Raw genomic sequence first — 13,575 nt, forward strand, 5'->3', positions numbered from 1 at the left:
ATAACTACTAATATTATATTCTATTCCTGCTAATAGATCCTCCTAAATGTCACACTCTGGAGCTTTAAAGGGTGACAGTTGTGCCTTCAGCATGTTTCCTGTTGCTGACAGAATCGCTTATTGCAATTTTATATATACAGCATTTAGTCCAGTTACTTAATTATTTAGTTATTTTTAGCTAAATTAATGAATTAGGACCTACGAGACTGTAAAAAGAGATAAAGAGATTTAAAATTAAGGAACACAGAGCACCAAAGATACTGACATCTGTATAATGATGCTATCTGAAACATATCTGAAAGGACAAGAGGTCAGCATATGTAGTACAGATATATTATGACCAGTGGATCAGTGGATTTAGTAGCTGTAAAGTTGCAGATTGCAAGCAACTGAATAAAGGTCCTGTCTAGAGCCAGTGTTTGCTTTGTCCATTCTGGGTTACTATAGAAACATGACTGTGCAACATGGCGGACTCCGTGTAAGAGGTCCTGCTCCCTCTGTAAATCCTCCTGAAATGTTACACATGGATGAATACCCTCTTTAACAAGAACTATAATTCAACCAGGATAAGGAATGGGGTGAGTAACCTATAGTTATAACCTGATGTCTGGGTTATTTAAGGTTTATAGATTAATAGCATAACTCAACGTTTATTTGTCACTGTGATAAAATGGATTCGTTTTTTTAACTGGGAGTGTAAGAATTCAAGGATAAGCTACTTTTTTTAAAAGACACTTGGTCCATCTATCATGTCTAATGCTCAAGCGCCCTTGATCTTCCTCATCATGCTTTAAGTGAAAAAAATGGTCCTCAATCATTTCCCCATTACTGAAAGTGACATTGAATAAGTACTGTACATGTAAAATCTTTAAACTGACCATCAGCGTAATGCTGGTGTACATAAAAGCTTAAAGAAAGAACAGGCAAGTGTTTCCTTTCTGAATGTGTCATGGCACCATTTATTTATTAAAGTTATGCATAACCTTCCAACTTGATCATTGTACAGTATATGTTGAACTTCATGACATTATTAGAATATCAGGCAGTCAGATCAGCATCGCCAACAGTAGCAGAAAGAAGCAGCAGTTCTGTCAGGAGCTGATACAGAAAGAGCATGACCGCTCCTTGTAGAAGGGGGGGGCAAGACACCAAAAGGCAGATGAGGAACCATGACATATAGAGTGTGGGAGGGGATAAATAAGCATGGAAGCCACTGGGCTGCATGGAAAAGGAGAAGGATGACACCCATAAGTGTTCACAGGGAAAAGAAGGGGGAGAATTACACGCAAAGGAGAAGAGGAGCAGACGAGAAGCAAAATACCCTTCACAGTGAGGAGGAGGAGGAAGGAGGAGGAGGAGGAGGAGGAGGAGGAGGCAGCACAGAAATGCAACAGGACCAGATCAGAGCCTTCAGACTCTTCATTCTAGTTAACACCACACCCAGAATGTATCTGAAATTCTAGACTTTAACACAATTCAAGAGTGTTTAACACAATGGGATCTATCCATCACCAGTGCAACTCTGGCCTCTATCAGTCTGAATATATTCCTGCCATTTCATCAGGGTACGCTAGGCTAGCGTGCTTGTATGCTAGCGTGCGCTCAACACTCACACTAACCCTGTATGACTGAAGCAGGAAAAGCAGCCAAAAAGGTAACACCATGGCCAAAAGCATGCAAGCAACGTGGGAAACACTTTTTAAAAAAAAACAAAACAAAAAATGAAAAGAAAGAAAATAAATACATCTTGGGATAAAAAAAATCTTAATACATTATCTTAAAATTTTCCTTTTCTTGTTTTGTGTTTCATATATATATATTCTAAACACACATCTTTGTACATTTTGGTATAAGTTCTCTTTCTTGCAGGGAGTTCCAGGGGAAAATGGGTGTTAGATGGTAGAGGGGTGAGGTTTTTGGGGCAATCCCACTTCCCTGATTGCCTTGTGCTGATGGAGGGAGGCGTGGCATCGACAGAGACGACTCCTCCCTTCACACATTTCCGCTCACACTTAAAGTCTCTCATTCTCTGTGGCAACCGTGGGCGACGGCGATGGAAAAAAAGGGGGCTCAGCAGTGAGAGGACAAGCTTATAAGATGTCCAGAAAGTCCAGGACACAAGAAGTAGGGACAGACTGCAAGTCGGTACTTCCTCTTTGGGACCAGAGCCAAAAGCTGTCACGCTGACTTCCACTATCTCTTATCTGGGGGGGGAAAAAATGATGTATAGGATCAGAAAAAGGACAGATACAGGAAGTGATTTATATATCAACATCTTTTAATTCATGTTGACAACAAGCATGAACATGACGTACCTTTGTTTCCATCCGTGTCTGCTGCTGACCTCTCTGGCCTTTGGCGTATTAGATTATTGTACTTGGCCTCAACCTCCTGCAAGACAAACAAACAATTCACTGTCAGCTCAGGCAATAAAAAAAGACCACAACGTGTGAATATAGTATTTTTAAAAGGTAGGTAAGTGTTGCTGAGCTCTTTACTGTTAATTACCTTCAGATAGTTGAGGTTTGCCTGAAGGTTTCTCAGGTGAGACAAGACCTGTCTGCTGAAAGAGGAGAGGCTGCCGGCCTGTGACGTTGAAGAGAACCTCAAATTTATGCCAGAGTCGGCAGCACAGCCTTGTGAGGTGCGCAGCTGCTTCCCTGTGGTTGATGCCAAGATGTCATCATCTGTGCTGCTCTCCCCTGGGCCACCGTAACCCTCCAGGACTAAATATCCTGCTGAGAGAACCAAAAAGGAGCCATTTAGTACTCCTAACATCAGGAACTGAGAGAGACACTGATCACTGAGCAAACTGCGTCTCAGTTTTTCTTTGTGTGTTTAGGGTGGTGTTGAATAAGAAAAAAAAACATCACATAACACAAATAAATGAATAAACTTTGCTTAGAATTCCTGAACATGTGAAGATGTAGTTTTAGCAGAGCTCAAGGACTTTGATTATATGCTCAAATGTTATTCTCTAGACTGAGTATGGCCACTAATCCAGAGATAAACACTTCTTTATCATTAGTTACTACTTTCTGGTCTGCATTAGGAGAATGTTTCCACAGACAAACCAGACTACAGTGGAACAATGTTGGCACACAGTTTGACACTAATCTTGGTCCATTTTCACTGTAACTAATTGGGAAACACTCCCACTCAGCGGACCAGCAACACTTCATCAGCTTAGCTAGGAGGCTGCCGCTGATACACAACAACTGGTGCACTGCCAAAACCTTACGGGTAAAACTCGTGCTCTATCGTTTCTGTTTTGTTTGTCTTAGTACATGTGTATATTTACACTGCTGGTACCCTGACACAGGAAGACAGATCTGCTTCTTGTGTCATAGTTTAAGAACCGCTACCCCCCACATTATTTAAACCTCCAGTGTAATGTATAATGACTAATCAATTGTCCAGGCTCACCATAATCTTCAGGAGAATCAAAGAAGCCTGTGTCCCCAGAGCCCAGGTCCTGAGTCAGGTCCTCTGTCTGGGGGCTGTTCTTCTCTGAGCCATTGTGGACCATAACCCGTGCGCGGCTGTCTACGGGCGTTCGCAGAGAGGTGGTCCTGAGGAGACGGGCCCCCGTAGAGCGTTTGCTTTGCTCTGCGGCCTCCTGGGACATCAGCTGGGTCACCAACACCTGCTTTAATGCTGCCACTGAGGGACAGGTGAGGGGTAAGGGTTAATGATTATTATACATACAACATCTGTATACAGCTCATTAATTCGCTGAATATGTAGCCCTTTGAGCTATCCATTCTGTGTGCTTACATGTTTTCAGTGCTTCATCTGCTCTGGAGGGAAACATGTTAAACGAGTCTCCTTCTTTGCCATCTTCAGCCACTTGGTAAGGAGGCTCTGGGTCCACAAAACCTTCCTCCTCCTCCTCTTCCTCTGCCTTTACCCCCTCAAAGGGATTATTACCTGGTAGAGAACTCTGGATCACACTTCTAGAGGCAGGACTGCTCTCTTTATCTGAGGGGTAATTAGAGAAGGATTATCTAGTAGGACATAATATTGAAATGAGTATGGAAGAAAAGATGAAGAAACGAGTGGCTCCGGTTACCTGTGGACTGGGTGCTGCCGGTGGATGTGCGGTCTGGGTCTCTACTCAGCCTGGAAACACCTGCTGTAATGATCTCCACACCGTCTCTCTCCCCACTGGCACACAAGCAATATCTTATGTTAATAACAAGCTCATACCCTGAGAACCATCTGCTCTGATCAAATTATGAAGATGATAAAGCAACATACTCAGTCTGAGGTAATGGTATGACGCTGTGAGGTTTGACTTTCATGGCATCGGCTCTCTGGGTGATTAGACGCTGCCACCTAGTGCAAGGGGAAAAAAAAGAAAAACACTTATTAAGCCGTTTTACAACTTGAGCAACAACAACGTATCAATCAAAAAGGTGTGTGGGCGTACGTTCTCTGATCCGAGACTGTGGGCGCCATCAGCTCATAGATCTGGGCTCCGTTGTCTGACATGGATAGGACGAAGAAGGACTTGTTGTCTGGCAGGAGAGAGTGCAGACAGAAAGTTTAGGGTGAGATTATTTACAATTCTGCCCTACGTGCATGAGGCCTGACACCTTCTTCTGGGTTTGTTTTCATGATTTGATCTTATCCTGGTTTATCAAGTGACTGTTGTGTCGTTTCTGTGAACTGCAGAACGATGAAAACAGTCAAGAGATAAGGTGTTAACTGACCTGTGGCCACAGAGCGCACCAGCACAGTGTTGAGTTTGATGATGGGGCTGAAGATATGTTTGGTATCTGCGGTGCCTGCCAAGTTTTTACTGTGACACTTCAGGATCAGACGCTCATCTTGTTTCTGTAGCAGAACAAGGATGTCTTCCAGGAGGAGCGTGTACAACTCTGAAAGGAGACAGTCAGGATATTTGGGCTGTCAAACATGAGCAGAGGTCTACTGGAGTTTTTGGAAGCAATATCCAAGCTTAATAACAATGAAACTCTTATAAAGCACTGATTACGAACCAATAGTCTTGTCCTTGTTCACTTTCCATGACAGTGGTCCCTCATGCACCATCGTTCTCTTGGTGAGATCCAAGTTCTGATGGAGGTAGAACAAGGAAATACATTTAAAGCTTATTATAAAGTACTTGCTGCTGGTCTATTGAGCCACTTCCACACAGCACTACCTTTCTACCTAGCAGTTATTTCAAACAGCGTGTGTGGGTGTACAACAAGTGAGTATGCTTTAACTGAAGCTGAAAGGGTCGTGTAGATAACTCACCTTTAGCTCTAGGATCATGGGGTTGTCTGTCTGCTTTAGAGTAGAGAGGTCCAATCTTCTCTGATAGTCCTCCAACCTCTACAGGAAGGACGGAGAGAAGAAGAGAAGAGGAAAGGGGATAAGTAAGCGCTCTTTAAAAGCAAGCCACTGCCTGGGGAGCAAAGGAGGTAGTGAAAAAATAAATTGTGGTAGAGCAGGAAGAAAGAGGAAGGACTTAGGATGAGACTGAGAGAAAAGTCTTGTGGATGGCATATAGCAGAAAGAAGATTTAAAAAAATAAATCACACCTGCTTGTCCTCAGATTCCTTCACAGCCTGGTTGACGTGATTGAGGATCTTTCTACAGCAGTCTGCTGCCTGCTTCACTTTGTCCTTCTCCACTGTGTTGTCTGAAAGATATTATCAAATAAGAAGTAAGACCTCCTTAGTTCTGCAGGGGGCTGTCCAGCAAATTGATATTTCCTCTGTCCATTAACACACCATCGTTCTCAAAGATTATGATAAAGCAGAGTGGCGTTATGATCTCATAATAGCTGGTTATACTTTATCGTTAGTGCGTTTTCTCTGTGTGAGACCCAAACCCCAGCCAAGACTAAAATGATGGACCAAATAATGGGTGAGACATTTCCCGAAATGTGCACTACCGCTCCAGGACCATTAAAATGATAATCTCTCCATTTGTCTCTGTAATTCACTAATGGTTGGCATGTTGCCACGCAGTACCTTGCTTAAGACTTCATTTGGTTCATTTTTATCCACTTTCTTCTATTTCAAGAGTTTTCAGATTTCCATTTTTACAATATTATTTAATACATTCATTACATATTATAATCAAAATAAAATGCAAACTAGATATTATTCCTGTATTGCGTGTTTCCATGGTTACTCCCAACATACATAAATTAATTTCCATACTGAATTAATTGTCTCATAAGATCTAATTGATTTGAGGATCACAGGAGAGAACGACTAGATACAATATTTGAACTCTACTAATGAAGGTCTCTGAGGCAGCGGTGTTGCACCAGAGCAGCCAAACTTAGAGCGAGAATTAATTTCTCATCTAGCAACAACAATCAGAGCAGGTAAGTTATACACCCTTACTGGTGCAGCAAGCTATACAGGTATCCAGCCAGTGGGATAAACTGGTCTGCAGACAGAAAAAATCACTAGTTTGAAGCTGCATGCAATAGTGAAGAGAATAAGTATAATAGTGGTTTGAAACAGTCATTTTTAAAAGTAGATCACGATTTCTCTCACTGTGACACAGTGGAACAGACTTTGAGGTGTCTGAATAAGGCTGCAGGAGTGTGATCAATTTTTGTACTTGCATGAGCTGTAAGTGGTTTGGATGAATACAAAAATCTGCTCCGTGTGTTCCTACAGTCATGTTGGCGTCAATAAGGCACCATATGTGTCCAAAGCCAGAACAAAATAGCTGGTAGGTGCTTCATTGTATGTTTTGATCGCATCAAATGTTACACTCACTATATTCTGATATAAAGCTGCAGCAATTAGTCCAACTGCACAAAGTTAATCTGCCTCAATTTTGATAATTGATTAAGTAATCTTTTGAACAGAAATGCCAAAAATGTATTGTTTTTAACTTGTGTGATGTGACGATTTGCTGGTTTTCCCACCCGTCTGTTGGACATTTGAAGACACTGGACAATGGGAACTTGTGATGGGAATTTCCATTATTTTTTTGACATTTCATAGAACAAACGATTCCTCAATTAGTGAAGACCATAATAACTATTATCATGCAATACGACTAATATTTACTGGCCACATATTTGGCTGATTCAAACATCTTGTTTTGAATTTTATTACACCCAGGACAATGCACACAGTTAGTATGTGGAGTCCTTTATGCATTAAAAAAAATCTTGTGCACATAAGCTGATTACCACATGAACACATCACTGCAAACTATTGTGGAGGAACTGACTGGTAAAGAAACACTACAGCACCTGTGTACTTTGCGATGTTGTCTAGTAGCAGGGGGTACTTGGTGAGCCGCTGCATCTCTACAGGAATGATGTCCTTAAGCTGCAGTCTGCGGCACAGTCTGTTACTCTCTGCCTCCTGAAAAGCAATAAAAAAAATACAGGTTGGGTAAACCTAAACGGTCAAAATTAATTTTCTCACATGTATAAATGGTGACTGAGCAACACTACATGTAGCTTTGGCTTGTATTGAGAGAAGTGACATTTCAGCTTAATTCCCTCAATCAACCACCATGTACATATCACTCCTTTAGCTCTTCTGTGTGGCACATTCTGAGGACATTATCACTAAAATGTTATCTCCAATTTTCAATATGTGCAGAAAGCATGATGTCAGTACCTGGATGAAGGAAGTAAACCGTGAGTCTTTCTTCTGCTTGGTCTTGATGATCTCCAGAGCAAAAGGCTGGTTACTGCAGAACGTCCCCACCGCCTGCTTGATCTTCTCCTCCTCTCCACGGCTGAACTGTAGACACCCAACCCAAGACAGGACCGAGCAGAGACGGTAATCAGTCACTCAGTCGATCTGGGTCAGGAGTAGTTGCCATGGAAATGTCTAGTATTTAACCACTACAATGAGCAGCAACTCCCAGAAGGGGGCCAGGCTTAAGTCCTCGCAGCAGAGACAGCTTAAGTTTATATGGAGACTAGATCAATGCTCGGACCCTCAGGGGACTATTTACCCTACTTATCCCCCAAGGAGACATTTTTTAAAATGTACATTTGTTTTGTTTTTTTAGAGAGACATTTTAGACAAGTCTGCCAGCTGATATGCGGCTACCTCACATCTAATGTACTACAAATTATATCAAGATGCAGAGATGTCAGCCAAATCTAGGGCACTGCCTGACATAACCATTTACAGTGAAACAGGCTTTCATTTCACACGCTTGCTTCCACTTTGATTACATTTCTTGTTACTGGGGAAGCTGAAGTTGTTTTTTGTGCCATCTTTAAGGTTTTGTCTTTCAGGGTTTTGGTGTAGGATTTAATGTTTAAGTGTGAAAAACACCAATATCCCCATTTCTATCATATATAAACTTTACAGAACCATTTCCATGTATATATGCCATGTCAAAATGAACAGAATTGAGACTGAAGAAAAAAACGATCTCATGCCAACATCAACTTTTTTTTTTTTGCTGCTATAAAGCAATTTCAGGCAACAGTTCAATTTCTCTGTGAACAATACGTTTTTTCATACCACATCAGTCATCTTGAAATTTATTCAATATAAGAAAATGTTTGAAAGAGGAAATACAATTTCAGCCTGAGAATAGTACTCACCCAGGAGAGCAAGTCGTCTCCTATCTGATCAATTACTGAAGACTCATTTCTCTTCCGAACGGCTGCCATTTGCTCCTGTATTGAAACTGAAATTCGAAAGAGAGGAACCAATAGACAGTCAGTGAGTGAGTGAGCGAGTGAGTGCGTGTGTGTGTGTGTGTACATAAGATAACAAAGATGAAGAATACAACATGAAAATGCGAGGTTGCTGTGTATATGCATAGTTTAAATTCTACATTTTATCATTCTGTTTATTTTTACTCTAAACTTTTTAATTCTCACTCCCTTACTGAGTGTTTATTTTTTTTTACTGCATCTTAATGGTTCAAGAGCAGTCATGCATAGATAAGAATATTTAATGGATTTCAGGATGTGTGTATTTGTGTGTGTGTGTGTGTGTGTGTGTGTGTGTGTGTGTGTGTACCATGCAGCTGTAGAATCTCTTCCAGGTTGGTGAAGATATTCTTGATGTCAGCTGGAGGCAGGATGGCCTCTTTGGAGAGCTTCTGGTAGAAAACGTGGTCCAAAACTCTCAGCATCCGGACGTGTGCACGCTCTGTATAAAACAGCTCTGCAGACATAATGCAAGATATTAATTCAAGATGGCAGACAATTTGCGCAACTCAACATGATGTACATTTGACAGCAACTGGATCCAAGAAAATGCTCTGCTGCTGCATATCATATAATTCTATAACACAACAGCATTTTTAAGCACATGAAGGTGGGGATTATTTGAAAATAGATCTGGCTTCGAAGTCATATTGTATGAAGCGATAGGCCGTGTCCTCACCATTGATGACTTCCTGTCTCTTGATTTCCTGAGGCCTGAGACCTGCTAGGACCTCTCGCCCCACCAGCTGCTGCCAGTTTGGTGGGTCATGCTCCGAGTCTGTTCCCTGGTCGTCCTCACTCTGGACATCAGCAGCACCCAGTCCTTCAAGCCTAGGTCAAGACAGAAAGTTTGCTTTTATAATAATAATAATAATAATAATAATACAACAAATAATCTTTATTTAAAGAGCACTTTCAAAACACATGTTACAAAGTACAAAAAATAAAATAAGGCACAAGTTATAAAATCCTCAATTTAAAGAAAATTTCAACCAGATAAAACAAGGAAAACTTTTAGGAAATAAAAGATACTTTAGAAAATGAATTACATTTTTAATTGAATTAACTGAAATTAATTTCATCCGGCTAATAAAAAATTCCCCACTGCATACTAGCACTTCTTAATTTTTTAGATTGATTTAAGTTAGAAAAGTCAAAATTGATCAGGTATCCTCACCTTCTTATGGCCTTTGGTGTTCCCTCGTGGACTCTGTCGCTTTCTCTGTCATCCTCTTGCAGTTGGTCCAAGCTGTACAGGTCAAAGTGCGGAGCAGGGTACGGCAATCCATCCACAGGGTCGGACTGAAGGCCGTCACTCAGCCTGGAGGGGCCCGAGGTCGGAGTGCCTCCTGAGAGACAAGTAACAAGTTAGTAACCATCCATTCCTCCATCTTCTTTTTCTACCAATGTGTTTAATTCAGTCGCTCACCCATATCAGTGTCTCGGCTAGTGTCGGAGCTATAGGTGCCGCTGTTTGGGGATGAGGTGTTGATGGACGTGGAGTGTATAAGTTCAGAACCCTCGCTCGATTGGCTGCCTCTTAGACGACCAGCTTCTGAGTGCTCGCTTGCCCCCAGAGTAGGCTGAGACAACTGTTTCTGAGGCCGGGGTCGACCATCCAAGGCTTTACCCACTGAGAGGAAAGTGGTGTTAAAACTTGTAAAAGCTTTAGAAGTAGCGTCATAATTTTGGTTTACTCAGAAGTCCTAACTGACCTGATGCTGCTTCAATGCGGCTGGGCCGACGCTGAGGTCCAAGGATGCTGGGAAATCTGGGTTTCTTCACCTTCTCTTCGCCTTCCTTTTCTGTCTTGATGCTTTTCTGTATTTTTTGAAAAGCAAGGAAAATGTCAGGTCGATGATAAAGACAGACAAAGAAGGACCAAGGGGCAAAGAGTAATGTTAAGTACCTTCATCTTGGGCAGAAAGTTGATCCTGACCCGTTTGGACTCCAGACTGCGAGGTTCCTTAACCCTCACACCAAGGTGCTTCATGTATGTATAGATGACATACTGCATTGTAGTGCTAAATGAAAACAAAAGTGACAAGACTTGAGATGGTTGCTGCTATAGGAATTCTCATCAACAAAGAAAGAGAATGCTAAAATGTAAAATGTAAGAGAACAAGTGTCCGTATTGTGACTTGCACCATATGTCATACCAGTCCTTCTTGAGCAATTTTCTACACAAACCATCTGCGGTGTGCTGCGACCATATGGCATTTCAAACAAGACTGTTTCAATCAGTCACACGTTTGAATTATTTAATATAAACATACTGCATAAATTAGATGTTATCTTTAAGAGACTGCCCGAGTGTTTCATTTGTAAACTGTGGAGGATGTAGAATGGGGTTTCGATGACACCAATATGTTCTTAGTTGAAACATCAAAGAGTATACTTTAAGGATTAAAAACTACTACCACTGACAGATGTTAATCATTAAGCACAAGATGTTTTTAATAATTAATTTAAAAGGAGTCAAAAAAAATCTAATAAAATAATAATTATTTTAGATTATTGTGAGACACAGATGGTTCGAGGGGCCATGAGAGCCCTTGAAGCCCTAAATGACCCGCTTCATATGCTTTGAGAAATACTCATGTTAATCAACCAAATGCTTAACACATTATACGTTTGCTTACCATTTCTCTTCCTCTGTGGTCTGAGTAGTCAACCTATAAACAATAAAAAGAGTGTGTGAGTGGGTAATGATGGTTAGAAACACACAACTGTGAGTATTTGTGCATCTGCGCAGCATATGTATGTACGTATGCGTGGCATCTGTTACTTACAGGATATCCTCTATCTTGGTGATAATGTTTTCAGCATACGAACGCTCTCGCTCCAGAGTGACACGGTCTCTGACTCTCTCTTGGTCCAGTCTGGCCAGCTCTACCTCAGCCACCGTTAGGCCCATACTGCGCTTCTGCCTACATGTACCAACATAAAGTCATATACTGTGGTTACTTTGGCTAAACAGAAGGTAGTGTACTAAAATTCTGCAATTAATCTGAAGCTCCCACACCACAGGGAACAAGTCAGACAAGTTTACCTGAAATCTTCAAGGTTCTTTTGGATGTCAGGGAGCAGAGAGTCCTGCAGTGTTTGAACATGTTGTCTGTTTATTTCCTCTGGGATCAGTTCTGTCCGCCGCCGGTCTGCAAACGCACACACACACACACACACACACACACACATACACACTCACATATACTGTATGCCAAGGCTCAAAGGATAATGGCAAGTGTACGCTAAATATGTGCTGTTAAGGTTAAGCAATACTTTCCAAACCATCAGAGCGTTTGATTTCTTAACATCTTAATTGTGTGTGCATGGCTGAGTAAGTGACCAACTTACAGGGACTGTATAATGGGGATGGCTAAATGGTTGAAGTGAGCCAACAGAAGTACAGAAGTTGACTGTAACAAAAGAAAAAAAACCTACTTAAAATTAAATACTTACCAAGATCCGCAGAGATGGATTCTGGGACAGGAACTTTCAGATTCTGTAAAAACAAAAAGTTTTATACTTTAACAACAAATTGGGACAAAAGACAAATTAGGGAAATTAGTGAGAATGCTGAAGTGCACCAAAACACTTTCAAATAATATTAAATGTCAATGTGAGTGCAGATCCTAAATCTCATAATCCCATGGCATCACTTATGAATGATTTAATAGCCGATCTGTAACAAAAATGTCACGTTATCCTAACCAGTAAATGTGTGACTTGTGACAACAGTGGATGAGTCTGACCTGTAGCGTTGCCCATATTTCACTGGGGAGAACAAAAACTGTACTTACTGCTCCCCGGTCAATGAAAAAGGTGTGGAGGTCCATGAACACCCGTCTGGTCTCTTTGGAGTTGGTCTGCTTGTAGAAGTCAGCATAGAGGTAGCACAGCTGAGGACATAAGATTTATTGAGAAAAATGTGCCTGACAGGCCGCATGAAAACAGGAAATGAACACATAAAAGATTTTAACAAGGTGTGAAGGAGGAGGATTTTACCACAGGAGCAGGGTCGAACTGAGAGATAACATGGTGAAGGAAGGCTGCGAGGTGGGCGGGGCGAGACTTGAGCTGCTCAATACTGTTAAAGCTGTTACACTGGCCATTTGTCTGAAACAAAATCAATACAACAGTTTGCCATCTTGTCTTTACATGTGACATGAGTTTGAATGATATCATTTAGTCCTTTTTTACAAAGAAAAGCTGTGCCTTTTAAAAATATTTTGAATTTGACAGCTGTGTTTAGTAATACTATGACAGACATAGATGTTAACATACCTGCTCCTGGTCTGAATCAAAATAGTCGTCCTCAGCTCCAATGATTTGCGAGGCAAGGCGGGTGGAAAAGGGACTGCTGACTGTGGTAGGGGACAGAGAGTCCTGGGGAAAAGACAGTGAAGACAGGGAATTAGTGTTTTTCATTAAGAAATTCTAAATTTGGACCTACTGTTTTGAGGTTTACTTTATTTTTAATCAAATTCCCTTAAAGATTTATTGATAAAACACGCTCTTTGCCAAGTTTACACCAGGAAATAGAGTGAATGAGCACATTTCTTGAGCAGAATTTGCTCACAGCCAAAAAGTCTACCTACCAGGTCAGTGGCGTCCTCTGCCTCTGGAGAGTGGCAAGAGTTGAAGCTGTTCCTGGGTGTGCTCTTTGGGCTGGGGCAGGATGACTCTCTTGGGCACAGGCTCTCTGGAGATCCAGGCCCGAATCCACGAGATAACTGGAGATGGGATGGAACAAAACATGACATTCTCCATCAGCTTCAATTTTACAAAAGAAATCCATCCATCCTCCTTGTTTGCACTGGTGTGGTCTAGATCTTAAGCAGCCAAAGCTAAGCCAATTAAGACTGACTTATCTAATTAAGCATGATGCCATGACTCTATTG

At 41.4% G+C, this 13,575-nt stretch overlaps 1 protein-coding gene across 5 annotated transcripts in view; it reads right to left on the minus strand.

The window, feature by feature from the left end:
• Positions 1–930: 930 nt before the first annotated feature.
• The window catches only part of arhgef12a (Rho guanine nucleotide exchange factor (GEF) 12a), a 39,598-nt gene continuing 26,953 nt past the window's right edge, over positions 931–13,575 (minus strand). For 4 of the 5 annotated variants that reach the window (XM_051397507.1, XM_051397505.1, XM_051397506.1 and 1 more), the window contains 29 exons: positions 13,273–13,407; positions 12,959–13,060; positions 12,680–12,790; positions 12,475–12,573; positions 12,134–12,176; positions 11,724–11,829; positions 11,464–11,601; positions 11,314–11,346; positions 10,581–10,695; positions 10,387–10,492; positions 10,101–10,304; positions 9,849–10,020; positions 9,351–9,502; positions 8,982–9,128; positions 8,558–8,643; positions 7,611–7,736; positions 7,235–7,349; positions 5,550–5,650; positions 5,263–5,340; positions 5,004–5,079; positions 4,716–4,883; positions 4,433–4,520; positions 4,261–4,338; positions 4,073–4,167; positions 3,778–3,981; positions 3,427–3,663; positions 2,509–2,738; positions 2,316–2,391; positions 931–2,204 (listed from right to left, as the gene is read on the minus strand). In XM_051397507.1, coding sequence (XP_051253467.1) covers positions 2,194–2,204; positions 2,316–2,391; positions 2,509–2,738; positions 3,427–3,663; positions 3,778–3,981; positions 4,073–4,167; positions 4,261–4,338; positions 4,433–4,520; positions 4,716–4,883; positions 5,004–5,079; positions 5,263–5,340; positions 5,550–5,650; positions 7,235–7,349; positions 7,611–7,736; positions 8,558–8,643; positions 8,982–9,128; positions 9,351–9,502; positions 9,849–10,020; positions 10,101–10,304; positions 10,387–10,492; positions 10,581–10,695; positions 11,314–11,346; positions 11,464–11,601; positions 11,724–11,829; positions 12,134–12,176; positions 12,475–12,573; positions 12,680–12,790; positions 12,959–13,060; positions 13,273–13,407 — 3,432 coding nt within the window. In that variant the 3' untranslated portion in view covers positions 931–2,193. The remainder of the gene's footprint in view (positions 2,205–2,315; positions 2,392–2,508; positions 2,739–3,426; positions 3,664–3,777; positions 3,982–4,072; positions 4,168–4,260; positions 4,339–4,432; positions 4,521–4,715; positions 4,884–5,003; positions 5,080–5,262; positions 5,341–5,549; positions 5,651–7,234; positions 7,350–7,610; positions 7,737–8,557; positions 8,644–8,981; positions 9,129–9,350; positions 9,503–9,848; positions 10,021–10,100; positions 10,305–10,386; positions 10,493–10,580; positions 10,696–11,313; positions 11,347–11,463; positions 11,602–11,723; positions 11,830–12,133; positions 12,177–12,474; positions 12,574–12,679; positions 12,791–12,958; positions 13,061–13,272; positions 13,408–13,575) is intronic. The other variant, XM_051397504.1, reaches the window with a different exon arrangement.

This window comes from Dicentrarchus labrax, unplaced genomic scaffold (assembly GCF_905237075.1).
Source record: "Dicentrarchus labrax unplaced genomic scaffold, dlabrax2021, whole genome shotgun sequence".
Classification (NCBI taxonomy): Eukaryota; Metazoa; Chordata; class Actinopteri; family Moronidae; genus Dicentrarchus; species Dicentrarchus labrax.